At 38.9% G+C, this 22,775-nt stretch overlaps 1 protein-coding gene across 4 annotated transcripts; it reads right to left on the bottom strand.

Moving 5' to 3' along the window:
* Positions 1-5,497: 5,497 nt before the first annotated feature.
* On the bottom strand, positions 5,498-21,555 carry stm (starmaker). 4 transcript variants are annotated; one of them, XM_035430413.1, is made up of 24 exons: positions 21,401-21,555; positions 20,234-20,295; positions 19,646-19,663; positions 19,410-19,442; positions 18,814-18,867; positions 18,398-18,442; positions 18,146-18,181; positions 16,750-16,785; positions 16,611-16,658; positions 16,110-16,160; positions 14,475-14,516; positions 14,256-14,285; positions 13,364-13,408; positions 12,751-12,786; positions 12,585-12,662; positions 12,210-12,272; positions 11,001-12,077; positions 9,967-10,035; positions 9,789-9,884; positions 9,574-9,615; positions 9,352-9,399; positions 7,496-7,561; positions 7,321-7,409; positions 5,498-6,915 (listed from the first exon to the last, which is right to left on the bottom strand). In XM_035430413.1, exons 1-23 carry the CDS (start codon positions 21,409-21,411, stop codon positions 7,369-7,371), a joined length of 2,127 nt encoding a protein of 708 aa, XP_035286304.1. In that variant the 5' UTR covers positions 21,412-21,555; the 3' UTR covers positions 5,498-6,915; positions 7,321-7,368. The 4 variants fall into 4 exon arrangements, with proteins under 4 accessions (XP_035286304.1, XP_035286305.1, XP_035286306.1 ...); XM_035430414.1 differs by having other exon boundaries at positions 18,826-18,867; XM_035430415.1 differs by having other exon boundaries at positions 9,967-10,005; positions 21,401-21,554.
* Between the last annotated feature and the right edge of the window lie 1,220 nt (positions 21,556-22,775).

The raw sequence follows: 22,775 nt of genomic DNA, 5'->3' as shown, positions 1-22,775 counted from the left end.
AGAACAATTGCCGATTTACTGATTGCCAACATGAACGTGCTTTTCAGCATGCGCTTGTGGCTTGCAATTACGATTTCTATCTGAAACCTTCCAAAAAGAGCGGGAGTAATCGATTGCACCTCGCAGATCTCAGCTCGCACGTCGCAACTTTCGTGAAACGAGCCCCTGGACGGCAAAAGCTGAAGTACTGAGCAGTGGATCCGGACTGTGACAGTGTGAACTATAGCTAGGAGTCCTGCTGGGAGTGTATAATTATTAGTCACAGCATCACCAAGAAGAAGAGGTAGTCAATCGATAGCACTTTCTTCACGCCATGTGACAGTAACCATACCAACTGTGAGTGCTGTGCACAGCTGGTGGGCTGTGGGTGAAAAGATGCAGCAGCTAGGAATATGCTCTTCCAGGGACACATATGAATAATTATGATAATAATGTTTTTTTAAAGGGTGCCTTTTTTACACAAAGCTTTATACAATAGAAATGTGGTAGTCTACACTCTCCTGAAATTATGAAAAGTAAAAAAATATGGGCTAGAAATTAATTTAGTAACCTTCTGAGCTTGACAGTTTTTCATGATTTAATTAAAACTGACATTTTTATTTTGTTTTGATTTGATTTGAAAAAAAAGAACGAAGTGAATGTTTTTACTCAATAGAAATCCCTGCACCTCCAGGGCACAAATATGAGGTGGTGATTGTCACTCCAATACTGTATCATGCTGTAGAGACCATGCATTTTCTCAGCAACTCCCTGAAGCTGAGAGAGGTAAGGGAACACTTCTTGCTGTGTTACTAGCTGGTGGGCTCCATGACTGTGGTGTGTTGCATGGTTGCCACTCACAACAGAGAAGCCATGGTACTCTGTGCAGCTAGTCCCCTCAGAAGGCTCTGGTAATGCAGCCGTGATAACTGAGGATGCAGTCCAGAGAGGTGAGCTCTTCCATATCAAAATAACAGGGTCGTTGGAAGGGGACGTATAGAAAGCCTGCATTATAATGTGTCATGGACTCCTCCTGCTTTTTGCCAAAATACCTCTTAGCCATATCCATGCCCTACATCCCACCGGCTCCAACATTTCTGGATCCCGGACAATGAATTGTTGTTATGGAGTGAAACTGTAGTGCATGGATCAGCCTTGGGTGACGAGATTAGAAGTCCCGGTTCTGGCGGGCCCGTCCGACTCATCCTAAGCTCGGCCAGTGCCGGGTTTCCAGGTCAACGCAGCCCCCCCCCCTCTCAGGATTACGTGGAATGAAACGTGTCCTCGTTGATCTGCCCAGCCATACGGAGTGGATATAGCAGGCCAGCTCTGGGCCGAGACACAAGGTGAAATTTCAGCGGCTTTGGAAAGCCTGTGCTGCATATCCGTGGCTGCTCCGATACCCAGGAGTTCATGCGGCCGCTGACCCTGGCCTGCTCAGTGGACAGACTGCACCAGATTCTCAGAGTTCTTGGGTAATCTAAAGTGCCTTTTAAACAGCTTCTATTCAGAGTCTCATAGATTTTAAAAAAATGCCAAAATAATACAGTTTGAACAGTTACATTTGTGTTTGTGTTTTTATAAATAATAATTATTAGTTTTATTCATGCTTCTTACATTGTAATGATGTGTAAAATGATGACTTTTAAAAAAAATATTAACCTTAAAAGTAATACTTCCAGTCCATTTGTTATTCACATTATTTCTAACAAATCTGTTTATGAGCTAAAATGGCAGGTAAATATTCTGCTGTAACATACAGTGTATCAAAAATTAAGAAAGAAATGTAGCATTTTAAAGTTTATTTAATTCCAAAGTAATTGATTTAAATGTGTATGAAAACTAAATATAAGACAAGAGACATAATTGTACCTGTCATCTTCTAATATAACAAGCAGGTGCACCCACCCTAAAATATTAATAAATAAACCAAGAAATATATAATTTAATAGATTTTAAGAACAATTTAGACAATGTATCAATTTAATGTGAAAAGGAATTGTGTATCTTTCATGCTTGAAAGGCATCCGTAAGGTGAACTCACAAGAGACAGGGCTCCTTCCTGTTAACATGCTTACCTGCACACAGACTCCTTCATACCAATTCCAGGCTCGCTCTCATGTTACGGCTCCCCGGAGCTGATCTGGAGCTCTGTTAAGCCCTTTGTTTTATGGGCACAAGCCACCTATGATGCTAAATGGCCCCTTTTTTTCCTTGGGCCATGACAGTGGAAATTACAGGTGGATTTATTTCCAGTCTTGTCTATAATTACCCACTGGAGGAAGAAACTAATACACACTATAGCCCGGGGGCACGTGGGGTGAGCTTATCTGTCAGCTGGAAAGCCTTCAGTTGGACATGGAGATGATCGGTAAGGGAGGTCTGCAATATTTTCCATTCTTGGAAACTCAAAAATGCATTCTTCCTCATCTTTTTCAGTGGTAGTTCACCTCCTGTTGGAATTTGTGTGAAGCTGCTTTTCTACTCATTTTGTATTTCCTAATAATTGTTTATTAGCAGTTTTCTCTGATTATGGTGTTATATAATAAATGTATGCAATAATTCAAATGTAAATATGTTAATTAAGTAATTAAAGGAAGCACCAGTTGTGTATATTAGGATCTTGCAGTTTTTGGCTTGCAGCCCTACAAATACAAACAAAAAATGTCTGTGACTGAGTGACTGAGTGATGAAGTTATACCATTGGTCGGACAAGTTATGAAGTTACACCATTGGTCGGCTGGATGAAGTGCGTTAGGTCCAGCCATACACTAGGTTTTGACCTGGTCTTGTTTCCAACAATACTTGTACTTTTAGTTTTGAACAACAAAATATATATTGAAATTTGAAGTCTGGAGTTTTGTATGGCTGTTATGTTTTGGGGCAGTAGTGTAGTATAATGATTACGGCACAAATTTGTATGTATAAATTTCCCTGTTTGTTTGTTAAACTTAGCGCTCTTTCTCACAGATATCACGCAAGCAACTGGAGCAAATGTAAAACCACACCTTAAATTAAAGTATAATATTTCCTTGGTTTCACACTCGACTAATGGACAAGGCTTCCGCCTCCTTGGCTCCTTGCGAAAGTGGACTGGGGTGACTAATGCACTGGGGAGGTCAAGCATCATTGGCCACACATCTTGTATGGGCCAATCAGAGCTCCATCAGCCGCCACCCCCATTTGCAGTTACCAGCCACTGGCACTCAGAAAGACCTTTCTGTTGGCGGGAGCCAGGCCTTTGTTCTGAGCTGTTTGGGTTTTTTTGTTCGGGACCCCCCCCCCCCCCCCTTCCTCCTCAGGTTGGGTCCGGACCACCAGGCTCAGTTTATTTGTAACGTGAGTACGAGTTGAACTCCAGCCTTACGGGGCGCAAACCCAAGAAACCCAAGCCCTCAGAACAACTTCTCGGGGTCAAGCGATCTAGCCTGCCAGGAGACTTCAAAACCCTGACGAACGCTCCTCCGTGGCTTTCTGCAGGCCTCCTCAGAGTGGGATCCCATTTTAGGTCTATGAAATATTATGTGAAAGGAGACGTGTCTTCTTGATATTTCGTGCTGATAGATGGTGGACGAACTGCATCAATTAAACATGCAATTATGCTTTCAAAAGTGCTTCAAATGCTGTGTCGTGTATTAACACAGTTACTTGGGTTGAAAATACAATCAGAACATATCTGTAAGGGATTTTGTTACAGTTTTAATTTTGGTTTCTTTGAATTCAATATTGAATTCTTGGAAGAGAGTTAATTATTTTGCTTGGAAGATGTACCTTCACTTCCTACTTTGAAGCCCAGTTTGCAAAATAATAACAAAGAAGATGCACCCGTTATGAAAGCATAACATTTAAGGACCAAGTAGAGATCAAACCAAGTTTTCTTTATGAACATCTCTGACCGTACTGTATGTACAGTATTTGTAGCTACATCAAGTAATGCCATTAACCTATTAAAGCTTTCAGACTTGTTATTATCCTGTTATCATTATTATAATATTAGTAAATGTAAATTTACCAATGTTAATTAACAGATGTCTGAACAGCAACAGAGATCCCACAGAGGGGCAACAGAGGCCTCTCTGGAGATCCTGTCCCAGTCTGCTTCAGGAAATCAGTGATGAACCGCCAGAGCTAGTTTGTACTCACATTTGTACTCACAGCTTGTGTGCTCATTATGTTTTTACTGTTTTCAAGCCATTTCGACAAATAGCTTTCATATACTTTGAATCTCATTAAATATGGTTTTCTGAATGTGTGTACAAAATAGGTTTTTTAATCTAATTGCCTGAAGGAATATTGTGTACTTGTTTTCTTGCATTTCTAAGCTCCGTCTGAATTCTGGAAGGAGGAAGTCCCCACACCTCATCCTCTGAAACGCATGTAAAAGTATATATGGATAAACACTAAGATGATACAGAAACCACAAGGAAAGGGACATTTTAAATGACAGTAAATGTTTGTCTCCAGCAAGAACACAGGCACAGGTGACACAGCCATGTTAACTATCTGGAATAACAATATGACTTTGCTTCAGCACCACAGTATGAAGTGTGTGAAAAATGTTTCCTGCTTTATGTGAAGTATGCTTCCTGCTTTATGTGAAGTATGCTTCTTGCTTTATGTGAAGTATGCTTTCTGTTGAATTCTTTCAATGGCTGCTTTTTTCTTTTGTCTTCCCGTTGGGTTCTTTTCAATGACCGCTTGTATTATGTATTATTATTACATCTATCCGTTATGGTTGCCAATACATTGCATGGCACGCACACCATTCACTCACACATTCATACCAATGGGCAATTTCGACTCTCCGATTAGCCTAACCTGCATTTCTTTAAACAGCAAATGTATAATCAATCATTTAGATGTACTGTTTTTCCAACCTAAACCATGAAACACTGAAAAGCTTACAAATACAACCCTGTTAAACTTTACTGTACCTCTTTACTGTCACCACTTACCAGATTAACCAAAAACAAAGATTATTGTTTCATACTATATCTTGCCTGTCCTTCCCAAATAATCAACAGTCTGTTAATGCAAACTGATATAATAATGGTAATGACAGTTTGTACAGTCGACAGTTGTATACCTACTGGTTCAGTACTTATTCTGTCAGTTTAGAGCATAGTACAGGCTTTCTGCCCAATTGCTCAGATTTAGCGCAGGAATTAGCATAACCTCACACTGTTGTGTATAGCAAAATTTTGTTAGTACAGGGCTCGCAGCAACAGTTAGACAGCCTCTGATTTCCATGTTTTAGTGTATTGAATGAGCAATATCAGTCTTTACTATGTTGCAGCATGTGCAGCATGCATGGGTTTGTGGGCCTGGTAGATAAGGTGCTAAGTCGCACTGCACAAAGGTAGCCTCCACTCAGTAACTGAGCGTAATAACATCTCTTCAGAGGCATAGACATTTATTGCAAATGTTTCAATAGAGAATCAGTAATGACACCTTAAGTTAATTATTGTACATTTCTTTTCCCTCAAAGACTGAAAGAATGGGTGCTTGTGAACACAAGAAGGCACAAAAGCAACTTGCCAGTTTAATCCCACTTTACACATGGAGGTCAGATGCAACTGTACCCCATGGCTCCAAACTCGGAGTCAGGTAATGACAGAACTATAGAAAATACATTTTAAAGTTCCCTAGAGCAGCATACAAATCTGAAATTCTGCTCAATCCATATTCTAGATGAAAGCGTAAAATTGTGATTCTATTTAGGCACTCTATTGAGCACTCTTCTGTGCTCTGCACACACACACTTGCATGCTGATCTAAGTCCTTGACTGCTTTAAAAAACTGAGTGACCAACTTGTTTGACAACTCAATTTTTTTATTAAATGTGCTCCTCCATTTGGACTTCAGAAATGATTTTACCATCATTTGTCTATTTGACAGCCTCTGTTACCTCATTTAAATATTACTCACTTTATGCAGTGCACTTGACATTGAGTTAGAATTTTAGATATTTATGAAACATACTTCTTCAGAGATGTGGACAAAGGGAATTATCACATGAAATGTATGTACACTGCATTTGTGTTTACATGAACTTGTGTCGCAAAACAAATCTGTGGTCATTAGAATCTTCTAATTCTAGCAGCAAATTACCTGTCTTAATACTAAGCTCTGCTTGTGCTTAGCATAAAGCAATGAAACATCAATGCTCCACATGAAGTATAGAAAAACAACAGCCACCTAAAACCTGTAGAAATAGCCTTCGTACATTTTCACAACTGATGCCACATTTTGTGTAATTTGATGACCATTTACAAATACTGAATATGCTAGTGTTTGTGATTTCATGCACAGAGTTTATCAAAACAATGTATTTACTTGTAAGTCCAGCCTTGCAGATTGAAGGGGAAATCTGACTGCAGGTCCAGTTTCAGATTGGTTTTTTTCTGGCTGTGAAACAGTGATCAACAGTCATAATAATAAAATTGTGGGAAATGTATTAATGTTCCTTTTTTGTTGTTTTTTTTTTTTGTATTTCCAAAAAGGCTTCTTTTCTGTATTTTGAAAGAATGTATTCAGCTTTTGGCTGTGAGTTGGCAGAATGGAGTTAATTAAAGACAGTATCTTTACACTGTCAATGTTTGCACCTGCATCCTAAAAGAAGGCTTTTTGTCACCAATCAATAAAGCTTATACAACACCACAGGGCTAAAGGGTAAAGCAATGGGCCCTTTTCCACTAATGTGTTAGTCATCGAAGAATAACAAGCAAGTTGAAAGCTAAAAGTGTGCGAAAAGTAATTTACATTAACAGAAGAATAATTTAACACTTTCCCATAACCCTATAGAGAAGCATTCGACATGCTACGGGATGAACGTAAGGAACGTAAAGTGGGTGCTTCTTCATATTCTTGTGGTTGTCATATTATGAAGACTCGACTGTCAGGCTTCGGTCCTTTTCTCTGAGTCTTATTGTGCTTCTGTACGGAGATAAAAAAGGGAGGTAGTGAAAAATAACGATGGCACACATTTGGCAGCACCTATTTGTTTACAATAAAATGTGTTTTAATGTGCTGTTTAACATACTTTATTAATTATTTGTGGGCTTTATTCATTAATAAAGATGAGCTTATTAGTCAGAGGCCACTGGTCTGCTTTAAATATCCCATCACGGATGCCATGTCTTTTCTGACACCATGGAAACCATCTCTTGTTTGCTTCTCTGCACTTTTAACCACAATTGTCTTGGTCAAATGTTTTCAGTCTCCATGAAATTGACACTGACATGTATTTTGACATTAGCTTAAAGGTGGGACAGCACAAAGCAGATAATAGGCTTTTTTTTAGAACAGTTATTAACTAAAGGTACTATATACTCAAAATACCTGTAGAAAGTCAAGATTCCCAGCATCCAATGGCATCACGCCATAGCGCTAGGATGCCTGTACAGAATTGGTGATGCCAGCATCAGAGACTAAGGAAACAGAAACAGATTAGTTTTAGACATGCTCATGATGAGCAGTATGTGTGTGGGTGTTTGTGTGTGTGAAACATCTATACCTTGCGAGACGCCTTGTGTGGTGCCATCTGTTTGATCTGGATGGACTGGCGTATCAACGGTGTCTCCTGAGAAAAAAAAAATTATTAAACATTTACTGTTTTTCTGTTCATATACTTATATAATATATTGTATATTTTTTTCTTGATTTGGCTCAGTGACCCTCAATTTTAATTTCTACATTTCCACAAGTGTAGCTCAGCTGACACATGTTAAGACAAGTGTCCGCTGAGAAATAAGAGACGTAAGTCAAAACTTAGGCTTCCCAGAATCAACCATTTTGGAACATCAAAAGATCACAGGTGAGCTCAGTAATTGCAAAAGTGCCTGGTAGGCTAAGGAAGGCCTCTACAGTTGATTCAGGTCTCACAATAATGAAGAAGAAACCCCAAACACCTGTCCGACTGATCAGAAACTGGAGGCAGGCATGGATGTGTCAGTGACTACTGTCCGCAGAAGACTTCACAAACAGAACTACAGAGGCTACACTGCAAGATGCAAACCGCTAGTTAGCTGCAAAAAAATAATGGCTAGGTTACAGGTTCTTGGTGACAGATCAGACCAAGATTCACATATCAGAGTGACAGCAAGAGTAAAGTATGGAGGGCAAAAGGAACTGCCCGAGGTCCAAAGCACATCCCCTCATCTGTGAAACATAGTGGTGGGGGTGTTATGGTTTGGGCATGTATGGCTGCCACAGGCACTGGCTGCGTTGTCCAGTAATGATGAAACTGCTGTAAGCAGCAACAGAATTAAGGTGAACAGAAGCATCTTATCTGCTGAAGTTCAAGCAAATTGCTCCAAACCCATTGGATAGCATTTCATCCTACACAAGACAATGATCCCAAACATACTGCTAAAGCAACTAAGGAATTTTTCTAAGCCAAAAACTGCAAAATTCTTGACTGGCCAAGATTTTACCTGATCTGAATCCAATTGCACGTGTGTTTCATATGTTGTAGAGAGAACTAAAGGCAACTTGCCTCAGAAATGTGTCCAGCCACAAAAACTTCCCAAAATCTAAAGCATCTCTCTCCAACCTCATCTGTGAAGCCTGGCAGTGGGGTATGTATCTTTTGGGTATGTATGGCTGTGACAGATACTGGCTCACTGGTCTTCCTTGATGATATAGCTGCTTGTACCCGCTGGAGAGTGAATTCTGATTCGTACAGAATCATCATCTGCTCAAGTTCAAGCAAGTGCCTACAGACTCATTGGATGGTGCTTCATCCTACGGCAAGGCAATGATTCTAAACATACTGTGAAAGCAACAATAACATTTTTCAAAGCGAAAAACTAGAAAATTCTTGCCTGGACAAGTCATTCACCCAATCTGAATCCAACTGAATATATGTTTCATATGCTGAAGAGAAACCATAAGGCAACTAGCCCCCAAAACAAGCAGGAGCTGAAGATGGCTGCAGTACATGCTGGGCAGAGCATCACCAGAGAAGATACTCAGCACCTGGTGATGTCTATGGGTCATAGACTTCAAGCAGTCATTGCATGCAAAGGATGTGCGACAAAGTACTAAACATGACTGCTTTCATTTAAATAACAATAATATGTCCCAAACAATATGGTTCCCTGAAATGGAGGAACTATGTACAAAACGTACTGTAATTTCTACATGGTGAAACCAAAAGTGTATAAAAATCTTAGAGTATGCTCTTTAACCACAAGTGAATTCTTTGATTACAAATCTAAGATTATGGACTGTAATAATGTGTCAAGTTTGAGCTCACTGTACACACACACACACACACACACGCACATATATATATACACACATTAACTTTTCTTCTTAGTAGTCAGTTGACAATATATCATGGAAGGTCAGGTGTGTGTTGCTCTTTACCTTGCCATTTGGGATCTCTCTCGTCTGCATCAAAGGACTCCTTCATCTCTGTCAAACAAGAACGTTTTTTTTCATGAACAATGGAGTGTTTCACAGCACGGCATGAGCTGGCTGTTTCACACCAATATACTGTTTCTTCCCTTTGACCAACCATCGATCTGAATATAGACCCATAATTTTTTTCTTCTGTCTAAACCCCCCTGAATGGATCCCATAGCTTACCATCTGAGTCTGAGGAACCAGCCGTATCACCTTTGTTCATATCTAGAAAAGTCATTTAAAAAATTTTTGAACTATGATGTGGATATTGTGAAGTACAGTGATGCACATCGTGGATTCTTGTCATTCAGATCAGTCATTAATGTAAAGTAAATTTTTGGGATTAATCTCTCTCTCCCCCCTGTCCTCTCTCTTTCTCTCACACACACTCGCCTCACCTGTATCCTTGTCTGTGTCTGTGTCCTTTTCTTTGTCTGAGTCAGTGTCCTTTTCTGTTTCTGTGTTGGTATCCTCATCACTGGTTGTGTCTGTATCTGAAACCCAAATAGTTCAGATAGAGAAATTTGTGTGCATGTGCAGCGCAAAAACATTGCAATTAATTGAAGCCAAACATACCAGTTGAGTCTTGTTTAGAGGTCTCTGTGCTGTCATGATCTGCAGGAAGGGAAATATAACAAATGGCAACTGCTTCAATGAAAACCAGTTTGTTTTATATGAATAAAATGAAACAAACAAAGAGCTGTAAAATAGAGAATTCCCACAGTTTAATAATTATACCCGTGAAATAATCATACCATAACATTCAAAAACATCAACATAACTGAACATAAGTTAGATGCAAATTTATGTACAGTAACCTCACATATATCTTTGTATACCAAAGGTTATAGTACATATGTATGTAATGTTTTTGTTTTTGAATGCAGGCTCTGTATGTTTGGTACTTATTATTTTTAGGTATATAAAATTATATACAAAGCAGAGGCTATCACTCTGGTGTGGGTCATCCATTTAAGGAAGTAAGAAAGATCCCAGCATGAATGGGATCATTTATAAAGATGCCTCATAAACCTGGTTGTCCATAAGTATGGCAAACATGGCTGCAAGCGGAGACCTTTGTAAGTGAATTTAAGTTGCTGTTTACATTTTTTTCACAAACTGTATGCAACCCAGCTCATTGAAGAACCATCAATATACATGTTTGGAAAAAGACTTGCTTTTAATACAGAGTTAAAGAATGTTGATTGCCCTCATGAGTTATGTATATTGGAAGTCTGTTCTTAGAAGAAGGTGCGTGATTCCAATGAGAGATCTTTTCCTGGTTTCCATGTATGTAATGCAGTACCTTTAGATGACTGAGTTGTAACACATTAGAGACATTAAGCTACTGAATCTCTCTCAGTACTGCTAGCAGTGCCACTAGCAGAATCTATATGACCACAGCACACTTGGTGTAGTATAATGTTATGGATTTGGGTGTTTGTATGAACAATACGGTTCAATAAAATACATAAATTTTGTATTTATATTGTTTGTTGTGGTATCCTAGTGATTTATTTCTGGCATGTTAAACTATAGTGACAGTTTTGGCTGTATTTTTTTTTCCATGAACCTTCATGGGGACTATACTGTGACCTGGGCAGACATACCATCAGAGTCATTCTCCTTGCTGCTCTCCTCGGCCTGTTTGCTAGAGGTGTTGGACTCGTCATGGCTGTCATGGCTGTCATGGTCCTGATCGCTGGCCTTGCTGGATCCCTCGCTCTTATCTGTGTCCTGACTGTCCTCTTTACTGTCACCGTCTGCGTCATGGCTGTCTGTGCTGTCCTTGTCTTCGGTGCTGCTGGCACTGACCTCCTGACTCCCGACGCTGGCGCCCTCTTCTACTGAGGCGTGTCCTGCGTCCTGACTGCCGCCAGCCGCCCCCTCCTCAGCACTGACAGAGGAAACCTCCTGACTGCCACCCACCCCTCCCTCTTCTGCCCTTTGCCTCGGGTTCTCGCTTTCCTCATGGCTGTCATGGTCCGGCTTGTCGTCTGCGTCCTGCTTGCTGTTGTCGTCTTTGTCCGAATGGTCATCGTGGTCAGAGTCATCGTCTTTGTCCGGATGGTCATTGTGGTGAGAGTCGTCGTCTTTGTCCGGATGGTCATTGTGGTGAGAGTCGTCGTCTTTGTCCGGATGGTCATCGTGGTCAGAGTCGCTGTTTTTTCCTGGATTGTCATTGTGGTCAGAGTTGCCCTGTTTTTTCGGATGGTCGTCATGGTCAGAGTCGCCGTGTTTGTCCGAATGGTCATCATTGTCAGAGTCGTCGTGTTTGTCCGAAGAGTCATCATGGTCAGAGTCGCCGTGTTTGTCCGAAGAGTCATCATGGTCAGAGTCGCCGTGTTTGTCCGAAGAGTCATCATGGTCAGAGTCGCTGTCTTTGTCTGAATGGTCATCATTGTCAGAGTGGCTGTCATTGTCCGGATGGTCATCAGTGTCCTGCTTGCTGCTGTCCTTGCTACTGTCGGTGTCGCTGTCTTTGTCTGGTTGGTCATCAGTGTGCGTGTCAGTTTCTTTGCTGTCAGTGTCGCTGTCAGCGTCTTGTTTGCTGTCAGTGTCGTGCTTGCTGTCGGTGTCCTGCTTGCTATCCTGGTGTTCCGTGTCATCTGTTTCCGGCTTATCAGACCCAGCCTCTTTGCTTTCATCATGAGCACTGTCGCCCTCCTGGTTATGTTTGTCTGAACCTGAAATGAGAAAACGCCAGTGATTTTAAATAAATTACATTTATCAAATAAAACAAAGCTCTTTTTCAGTGAATAGATAGGGCTAAATCAACCCACTGAGGTCTGTGTCAGGCAGGTTTGACATTGACTTACCCTCGGAGGACATGGAGGCGTCATCTTCATCCACACTTCTCTCAGGGGCGCTGTTGTCACCATCTTCAATAAATGCAATTGTGCATTAATGAAAAAAAGATGTACAAAGATACATCAGGACAATGGAGTGGCACTTTTGTATGAAGGATCCTACATGAGTACTGCATAAAGCCATCAAGTATTTATGTCAACTCGCATACATCATCATGGGCTCATAGTGTTGTGGTGATGTTACTTCTGACATGGATTGTGACATCCCACACTCTATGGTAGTTGGAAAATTTCATGTAGTACTTATGAAGTCTTATAAGACTTTATGTTATTCTTATGTAGGACCATTCACTGAAAGTGTCATCAAGTGAAGACTACACCTACCTGATGCTTCACTTGAGCCCTTATCTGAAGCTTCATCTACTTTGGAGTGCACCTCTGTCACATCTGCGCTGTCAGCAGCTACAACAACACAAGCTTCCCATCACCTTGGTGTAATTAAATAGGATGTTTTCAAAAATATTTAAAGCTGGGGAGAGTTCTGCCTTACCTGCAGAGTCTGCCTGTACAGCTTTTATGGTTCCATCTAATCAGAGAAACATGGTTAGCATTACACCTGTTGTCTTCAGTGCATTGATGATACATAATGTATGACTTGGTTTTAAAAACTTGATAAATTAACACTGCAGCTGAAGTACATGCTCTCCACCAATAATCTTTCCTATGAGTAATTTTCCTTACAACTGGCCACATAATATTGCAGAGAGATAAGCTGCTTCTGGAGTTTAAGCATTTCAATGGGAGGACTACTGGCCAACCCTACCCATGATGGAACAAAGCCAGTGTCTCATCGACATCACAGTTGACTAATGACACTTGATTCAGTTCTATTTGTGCATGAATATGCTTTGTTTTTCAGTGCCCCTGTGTGATGGTCTCTTCTTAGTTTCTAGTAAGGCCCTCATTTATAAGTTTGTTCATTTTCTAAATAATCCCTGTTGAATTTCACATCTAAGAGACTTGGTCAGCATCTGACTAATTAATTCTGCAGAGCAATTCCTCTAAAACAATTAACAGGCAAGTTTATTTGTTGAATGTGTCTTTTTCAATTGGAAATACTAATACCACTTTACTGCAACATTTAGATTGGGAAGATACACCACCTTCATCATCATCATGTGATTGTGAAGAGTCTTTGTCATCTGCATCTGTAGAGAAACAGAGCTTGATGATAACATTACTTTTATGGGCTTATCCTTCAACCAGAGCAGAGAAACCTGTGACTCAAATGACAGCCTGTTCTTACAAAATGATACATTTTACATTTTGAAATGAGCCTTCCCTGTCAGCCTGCTCATACTTCCCAGCTTTAGTCTGCTACAGTTACACAGGTGTTGCAAATTAGCTCTGTCTAGAAACCCTACATAAAGTACATCCAATGCTTTACATCTTAAACAACTGTCAACTGCATTTTCCCCGATAAATTAATAAAGACATTGTCCTTATCAGCATCTATGTGCCTGACAAGTATGTTTGCTCATTTTCTGCATGGTTTCTTTGAAGGGTTTGTTACTTGACAACTGTAATTACACTAAGCTCAATGGAAGCTCCATCTTCACTGTACATATTGTGTTCTCCTGGTGACTCCTGGTTTCTCAGTATGTGAATCTGTTAGACATATCAACTTTGAAGATGATGTCTTCTGATCCTATAAATCTCGGGGTGTAAAACTGGTGTATGCATATCCCCCCTGTGCGGTCAGTAAGCAAACTTACAGTTTATGAATGTTTTATGCAGCATTTGTGATATTAAGCTACCTGGTTTGTTGATACTGCACTGTCTTTGATCAAACAAACAGTGATACATATGCCTTTGATGATCAAATTTACAGCATGATGCATGTCAAATATGCACACACCATTTGGTTTAAATTCAAATGTTTAGGTGGTACACAACATTGTTTCTGTGGTCTATTGAAAAAATGTAGAACTAACACCATAAATAAGAAAATGTATCGTGAGTGTGACTTGAATACTTGCACCCCTCTCGACTAACCTTCTGAAGAATGATCTGGAACATCTGCATCTGTATATTATAATAAAACAAAAAATAGAAGTCAATCTTAATATCATAGGTAAAATGTTACTTTTTTCTTTGCTCTGCATAAGCGTTTGCTAGTCGAATTCATTGCAATGTAATGAATTAGAAGGCTACCAGACCACACTGGCATAACCACAGGTTGCTGTGTAGAGGTACATAAGCGCCTTCTATTACCTTTGCTTTCCTCCTTTGATGTTTTTTCACCGGCTGAAGAATCTGTTAAATACAAAAGGTGAAGTCCATGCTTGTTGTGTTACTTCATAACAGAACTTGATCACACCACAGCTTAACTTTTGTAGAGTCTACCATTCCTCACACAGTCCCTTACTGACCTGTTTGTTCCAGTGAGTCAGTGCTTCGTGTCATGCTTGAGTTATCTGAGACTCAGATTAATATGAATTACATTGCCTCATCAGGGATCTTCGCATGTCATCATGGCCTGAGTATATCGTAGCTGACTAAATTTTACAAGTGAGTAACACTTTATTTAAGTGGGGCTTAGGTTGCATTTACATTACCTGTGCATGCGTTACATAATGCCTCATAAGCACTGTCATATGATGTGGAATACAATATTATGCCATCAGTATCATAATGCTAATAGTTATGTGCTTCGTAACCTTACATCAGTCATGATTTTGTGAAGAGTTATTCCATTAAAGAGACAAAGAGATTTCAGGGTAATAAACACCCACTTCAAATAAAGTGCAACCCAAAAGGTATTGTGTTCCAGGGATAAGTCTGGGGGTAGGATGAGGCAAAAAAAAAAAAAAAAGAAGCAAGCTTGTCATATGTTTTACACATTTCTTGTCAATAGCATGGCTGTAGCCATGATGAGAACCAAAGGTCTCACCACTCTAAATGAAAATAGAGACTTTGTAAGAACTGTTGTCGTTTTACCACCAGAGGGATCACTCCTCTTACTTGCTGCAGAGGAGTACACTCATCCACAAGCCTTATTCAACCGTAACCCAGGCAACCGTGGCCAGAATGTGCCAACCATACGCTGGTGACATCAAGCCACTTGAAACCTGCCGCTATAGACTAATTAATGACACAGGTCAAAGTCAAAAGGGATTTCTGTTGTATAGGGCATAGCCTGCACTCCTAGAGAGAATATTTATGACTGCATCACTCTGGAGCCCTAATTAAGCCACTGACATGGCTATATGTTGTTAGCTACGCATAATTGTATTTTTATTTAATTAGTATGTAAATCAATTCATGATTGTGGAAAGCTTATTAACAAGATCTGTCGACAGGAAATGATGAATCCTTATTCTGAAACTGAAAACTGAAACAGATATATATCCCTGCCACAGGATCGTGTAGCTAACAGTGTAAAGATTGGCCGTTATCATTGACAATAAGATCTCTGGCTGCGTACAGAAGCTGGAGTGGTTAATGTGTAGCGATTTCTCTGTTTTGGTTTGTTTTCTAGCAAGCTAGTAAATTGTTGCAAGTGAACTGAAACAAATGAATATTTTTCTAATACACACACACACACACAGTTACAAACTGTAGTTCATTATAATGCTTGACAGCAAGTGCTGGTGGCAGAAAAATTATGATTGAGTAAAGAAACAAAACCTTGCACATGAAAACATGAGCACCATGCTATGTTAGCTTTCATAAAATATAATGCTTGATTATAAGTAATTTTTGAGGTGATAACACTATGCTCACAGGATTGTATAATTAATAAAGAAATTGTGAAGCTGGTCTTTAGGAGAGATGGATAATTAAAATAGATGTATGTTTAAAGTTCTGTTTCTTCTGACCTGGACATCTGAAATATTTCCTACTTACCACCTAAATCAGCAGGATCTGTTTCTTTGCTGTCTGGGTTTGCATTCATATCTACATAAAAATAAACAAATAGAAGTTTGGGTTAATTTTAATTAATGCTATGAATGTCAACACAGGGCACCCTGACATTTTCTTGATGTTTTTTTGATGTGTACTTCTTGAGACAACTTATATCTACAGCATATATGTCCCACTATATATAAGTGCTCATATTTTTTAATATGTATTTTATTTATACCGCAGAAACGCACTGTGATGAATGCTATTCCTTCTTCAAATAATGTGAACAGGAATAGAATTTAAATTACAATTATCCTGTTTAATTTAATTTTAAACCTGAATTCAGTGAGCTGGTCATGAATTAGTACTGAAGCTAAATTTGTGATTGAGTTGTGACTGTGTGTACATCCTGCAGGACTCTCAAATGCATGTTCTATCACCCGTCTTTTGTGTATTTTCTGTTTTAATTTTGGTATTTTGTTCTCCTTAAAATGTTCCCACCTCGGGAACTGGGTCCATTCGTAGTTTCATCCGTGCTTGTGTCTCCATCTTAAACAAAAGAGACAGTCACTTTGTTAAGGTCTACAGAGGAGCTGACCCATGCACCAACCGCTATTGAGCAACATGTTAAGCTACTTACTGTCTTTGCCTGTGGAGCTGCCAGTGCTTCCTGCATCTAACAACAGCAAGAAAAGTTAATTAGGTCACTTAATTTTTACACCATCGATTAAATTCAAGTTACCCAGGAGAATGTTCAGTGCTAAATCAACTCTTACGTTTGGACTAATATGTACTCTGTAAGAGTTGACTTACCACTGGACATTTTGCTGTGCAGGTATCCCTAATTACTGTTTAATAATGGCCAGGTGTTACAGCTCAGATGAGGTTGTATCTGCAGCATTATCACATTTATATGGCTTTGTGCAACAACTGTGATTTAAAAAAAACATAATAACATTAGACCAGAAGAATTGGACTTGCTAGTATTCTGCCAAAATGGTGTGGTTCTACTTGATTTCTCTCTCTCTGATCAGGATGTCCTCACAGTATAATTCTCAGTGAGGTGGACATTTTAGAAAGACAGACCATTTCTCTGACATCTGTCCAGTGATTTGGTTGAGAACGTGAAATTAGACAGTGCATTTTCGGCATGAGTAGAAAGATTATGTGTGAATTATAGTATTCACTAGGATTCATTTATTCACCTTGGGTGTTTATCTATTTAAGGCTGCAGACCAGGGGAAGATCCCACAAAAAAGGGTGTGTTATATTGACCTCATTGTAAGGCAACTGTCTACTGACAAATCATTGAAGTGTACCTAGGGTGTTCTCCCCTGAGGTGAGCTATGTGCACTGGGCCAATATGATTTCACAGTCTGTTATTCAGTGAAAATGACCATAATGAAACTGGGCATTCTTTACATCCCCTTCCACATTCATGCTCAAAGAATTTGTATTAATTGTGATTGTTACCACATACAGCAACTAAAGCATACTTAAAGGAAGATCCCTTATAGCTAGCTGTTATGGATACATATTGCATAATAGAACATATTAGATGTGCTCTTGGAAATCACTGTTATTGAAAAAACATGAAAAATATGAAAACTCCGTTTCAAAAATATGAAAATATGAAAACTGTTACATTCACTTGTTTGATAGACTGTGGAATGAGTAAGAGATTAATAAATATATTTACATATATTATGTACGTGTGAACTTATTGCACCTGTAAAACACCAAATAAAAATTATCTGACTGCTTAGTCAGAGACTCTTTCCTCTTGGCTGGTCTTGGTATTACGATAGCAGAAGAAGATAATCATGTATTCTCTGAATGCTATTCTTTTCAGCTAATATATGATTAAGCATAAGCAGTCATCATCATTCATCATGGTTTAGCTTTGGTAATGTAAAATCTGAAGCATAAGCTATGCTAAACCATGGCAGACATTAACTGTCCTCTAGGGAGGGGAAGCTAAGCCTTTTCTTAGCTACATGGTTCCCCAGCTGAACGCCAGCACACCGCATACTGACCAGGTGTGTCTGTGATGTCAGAAGAGTCCACAGCATCTGAAAAGAGAAAACAATTATGTCCTACCTGTGAATTTTCAGAATATTAGGACAGGAAAACAGAAGCCCCAAAAAGAGCCCGTTTTAGAATGCATTCCTTCTTCTCTGACAGCTTCTTTTTGTACTTGTACAGAGGGGAAAAATTTGGAATGAGACTCCCTTTTTCCCTAAAAATACATCCCAGTGAGGGACATGAATCCTTCTGCAGTGTCCTACCTTTAGCAGTGTGCTCAGCCGAGGAGTCCACAGCCCCCGTGATGCCTGTAGGATACAGCCGTTAGCAGCCGCCTTCACTTCCATTCTTCATGACATCTAGCACTCATGTTACAGAGCTCACACATTAATAACAAGCATAAGGGATAATGTGGTCAGAGCTGGCACTAGGATTTTGGTGGCGCTAAATGACAACAAACAGGGAGAACCAATCACAAACGGGGGGAGGGAGGGTATCCAGGAAACCGGCACAAGAACAATAGCATTAGAAATCCTATTCGCACCCCGTGAATACTGCACAATTAAAGTGTCTTTCAGGAACGTTTAGAACCTGAAAAACAGCATAGTGTTTGTGCCAGCAGCCAGCTCTGACTGTGGTAACAGTGCAGGATAATGTCAGTCAGTCTCTTATTTCTTACATGCGTCAGTACCTGTGGCATCTTCAGGGGTAGGGGTGGATGGGTGAGCGACACCTAGGGAAGCAGAAATTTAAATTACACCTTTAAGAGGCTTCAGTGTGGCCTTTTTATGAGGTTCCCCTTCCCCTGAAGCACTAGGGCTTTAATCAGACAGTGACCCTTGCATTCTGCAATAGCAATTTTAAAATCATGCGATCAGTAGATACCATCATAGCAGGTCACTACGTCATGAAACTGGGCATTGTATTACGCATCCAGATAATGTCCCAGATTCTGCATCCCTCAGACAGATTTTCTTTCACCTGCTCTATCAAATGACCCATCAGAAATAGGACAAATAACTTCCTTCATCCCAGCATTGTCTGCACGTTTGATGCTGCCAGAAAATTAACATGTGATACATTGTGCAGAAGAAAACAGATGATCAAGATAATCTGGTGAATGGCATCTGCCAAAAAAATAAAACAAGAAAAAAAAAAAAAAAATAAATAATAATAATAATAATAACAATAATAATAATAATAATAATAATAATAATAATAACAATAACAATAATAATAACAATAATGATACAAGTGGCATTCGTGTTTACCCACCATTTATGTGGTCCAGCAAGGCTATATTTCTGTCTGAAACAAGTAAAAAATTATGTTACTGCACAAATAATCAAATCACAATTTCTGTATCTCTTTCACAGAATTATTGCAGAATTAAGTCAGATTCATAAGCTACTCATAAGTGATTAGTGGATCAGATTGGTCAATTGATCAATCTTACAAGGTTTCACCAAAAACTGGGCCACTTTTCAAACCAGTATTCAAAAGATAATTACCATCAGAGTCTTTTCCATCTATGGAAGAAAAATGTGTAAATATGAGAAATCCTTGTCATTACAGCAGTATACATTTAAACAGTGTGTAAAGACGCCTTCCTATATCTGTAGCCTCGACAGGTAAAAGGTGAGCTGAAAGCCATTGATCCTTCAGCCCAGACCAGGGGTCCCGTTACACACACAGCAGAGAGCGAAACAGTGAACGCCCTCTCCAGCTGAAAGGATGGATTGTTGTAAATCACAGATACTTTGCTGGGTGGGACATGGTAAAGGACCACTTCACACTGAGTCAATTTTCTGCGTAGATACATTTCCGATTTGAGCCCCGACCTTGCTTTTGAATCAGGGGTATCCATTTTTCCAAACTCGACATCAAGAGAAAGAATAATGGGTAGAGTAATATCATGTTTTCTTTCTTTTAATTGAATGAAAGTGTTTATATTTCTAATTTACAGTCAACTCATGCTTTAAATCAAAGGGGTCAATTTAAGGTTAATGTCACAGAGGTTCTGAACACAAACTAATCAAAATAAGTTGTATTGGTATGTTTGTTCCAAAATGATAAAAATAATTAAACTGTTTTCTTACCATTTATTGGTGCTGAAAATATAACACTCAGCAGAGTGAAAACTGAGAGAGTGAACAAGGCTCTAAAACAACAGTGTAGAGAAAGAGAAAATCACCATCTTACAGAAAATAAAAGTTATCAGAGATTAAAATGCAAATGATATCATTTATGCTTCAATGCTGCTACTGCTGCTGCTGCTGCTGCTGATGATGATGATGATTATGATGATGATTATTATTATTGTTGTTGTTTTTGTTATTGTTGTTATGCTGCAAAAATCATTTTAATACCTAAACTAAGTGATCAATAATCAAAAAAATTAAATATGTGTTGGCCTTTGAACTTTGGGCTGTTTAGCTTTCAAATGTTATTTATATCAGCAGCACACCGTTTATTCATAACTGACCATAAATAACATGTTTATATGTAATTGTACTTTGCATGTAGACTGTCTAACCATTGTTATTATCATGTAATAAAATAACAATTATGACCTAAATAAACAGTCCTTTTTGCATAAAATACTGCTTTCATTGAGAAAATCCATTATATAAATATGCATGTTTCCCTTTTTGTATATCCCCTATGGTAACTGTTTAAACTACTCACCTGTAATAACACAAAGTCTTAAACAAAAGCAAATATTTATGCTCCAACCTCTAGCATTAAATTTCTGGCCTAACATCTAAAATCCCTCAAAAGTAGATATTTCCATCTCCATATTAAAATGATTCTGATGAGATTCTAATGAGTAATATATTCACAAAAATATTTAAATATTTAAATGTATATTATAATAACGTGTTTTATTATTAATATAATTACATACATATATGTATTTATATATGTGCATATATATGATAATATGTTAATCATATGATAATCATTTATGTATAATGCTTTAAAATGCATAATTATTATCCACATCACATATCAGACATACCAACAGTAAGAAATTCAATTTTTACAGTAAATTACATATTAGCAACAAATGATTCCAAAGCTTCAGGCAAACAAACAAATCACAGTTCACATATTTTGTCCGAAGAGCCCATTAATAACGTTTATGTCTGTCTTTTTTTACCAGATGACTGAGAACTGGGGAAAAAAAAAACCTGAAGCCCCTTCACTTAAACATATCACATAATTACATCCGGACCCCAAAAAAAACGCCTTTATTGACTTACCGTGAATGCATTGTCAGAGGATAGCAGTCGACCGAGGCAGTGTGACACACAGGTGTATTTTAAGTCTCCTGGAGGTCTAAAGCTTTACTGGACTGAGCCCAAGGGGTTTTATACCATTGCCTCTCCCCAAGCACCAAGGGGGCAGAGCTAGTGTAACAGAGGCGTTGCAAGGAACCTTCTAAGATTACAATTAATTAAAATAGGGTTAAGACAGAGGCTTACTGCCTTTGTTTTTGTGTGTCCAAAATACCCTTCAAACGTCGGGTCGGGGCGTCCCGTCCCCCCCGTGCTTGAACGCATGCAGCTGTTGATTGTAGTGAGATTAGGTAAGCTATTTGTTATAATTTTAACTGACTTGTTTCTCACATGCGTATTAGTAGATGCTGTCTTTCTGGGAATTGAGCAAATGTTGCCAAGCGGGAAACGCTAGCGCACGGTTGGTGTTTAGCTAACCTCAGACGCAGTTTTCCCTCTGTTCAGTGTTTTCACTCTGCGCTTTTCCTGGTCTTCCAGTTCAACCACAATTTACCAGCATAGGCTTATGTTGGAGATGTAAAGGCAAGTTGGAGAAGTAAGGTAACTTCAGAGAGTCAAGACAGAAAATATATAAAATTGCTCAGTATATATGCTGTTTGCCATATACATTGGCAGACGCAATGCTGAAAAATTATACACAAAGCTGGAATTTTTAAGTTATTTTATGGAGAAACCCGGGCCACTGGTATAGGTGTTAGCCATATTAGCCATATTTTATATTATCTTTTACAAGAGTAAAAGGGGGCACAGTATAGCAAGTGCTGTGGCAGGGAATCAAACTACAGGCCACACAAGGGGATTCATTTAAAGGTTAAGAGTGGGCTTCCCTATAGATTGCCTTGCATGACGTTGCAATCACTATAAACTGCACCACATAGTCTTGCCCAAGCCCCATATTTTTAAGTGAACTTTAATTGCCATATGATCACCAGCTTACATTTCATAACATGTCAATAGGCATGTAATAGACTTGTAACTTAGACTTGTGAACTCCAAGTATAGAGAAAATGCATCTATCATATAAGACGTATCTGTAGTTTACAGTAAATGTTCAGTTCTATTAAGTTTTTTAAAAAATGCATTGTGTAGTGATTACCAAAAGATTAGCTATGCCGAGAAAGCCTTGGCACAGCCAAAACAAATCTCTAGTCCTGCTTCTTTTCATTTTAAAATTTAATTATGAAATCAAATTCATCAAGCGAAATTATTTTTCTGGGTCTCATGTGATAAGCTGGGCATTGTGGCTGAAGTTGAAAGAAATGGGAACGCAGCTTGTCTGTCGGATTATTATTGTCTTGTGTTAATGAAAGTAAGCTATCCACTTCAAATGCTACTTATG

Source organism: Anguilla anguilla, chromosome 8 (genome assembly GCF_013347855.1).
Source record: "Anguilla anguilla isolate fAngAng1 chromosome 8, fAngAng1.pri, whole genome shotgun sequence".
NCBI lineage: Eukaryota > Metazoa > Chordata > Actinopteri > Anguilliformes > Anguillidae > Anguilla > Anguilla anguilla.
This window is presented reverse-complemented; position numbering and strand designations above follow the sequence as displayed.

Excerpts from the sequence above, each read along its gene's own strand:
- stm (XM_035430413.1), bottom strand. Across the intron at positions 10,036-11,000 it reads CAAGGAGAATGACTCTGATG|TTGCCATTTGTTATATTTCC; the intron begins GTATGTCTGCCC and ends TCATTGAAGCAG. Across the intron at positions 9,885-9,966 it reads CTCTAAACAAGACTCAACTG|ATACAGACACAACCAGTGAT; the intron begins GTATGTTTGGCT and ends TTTGGGTTTCAG.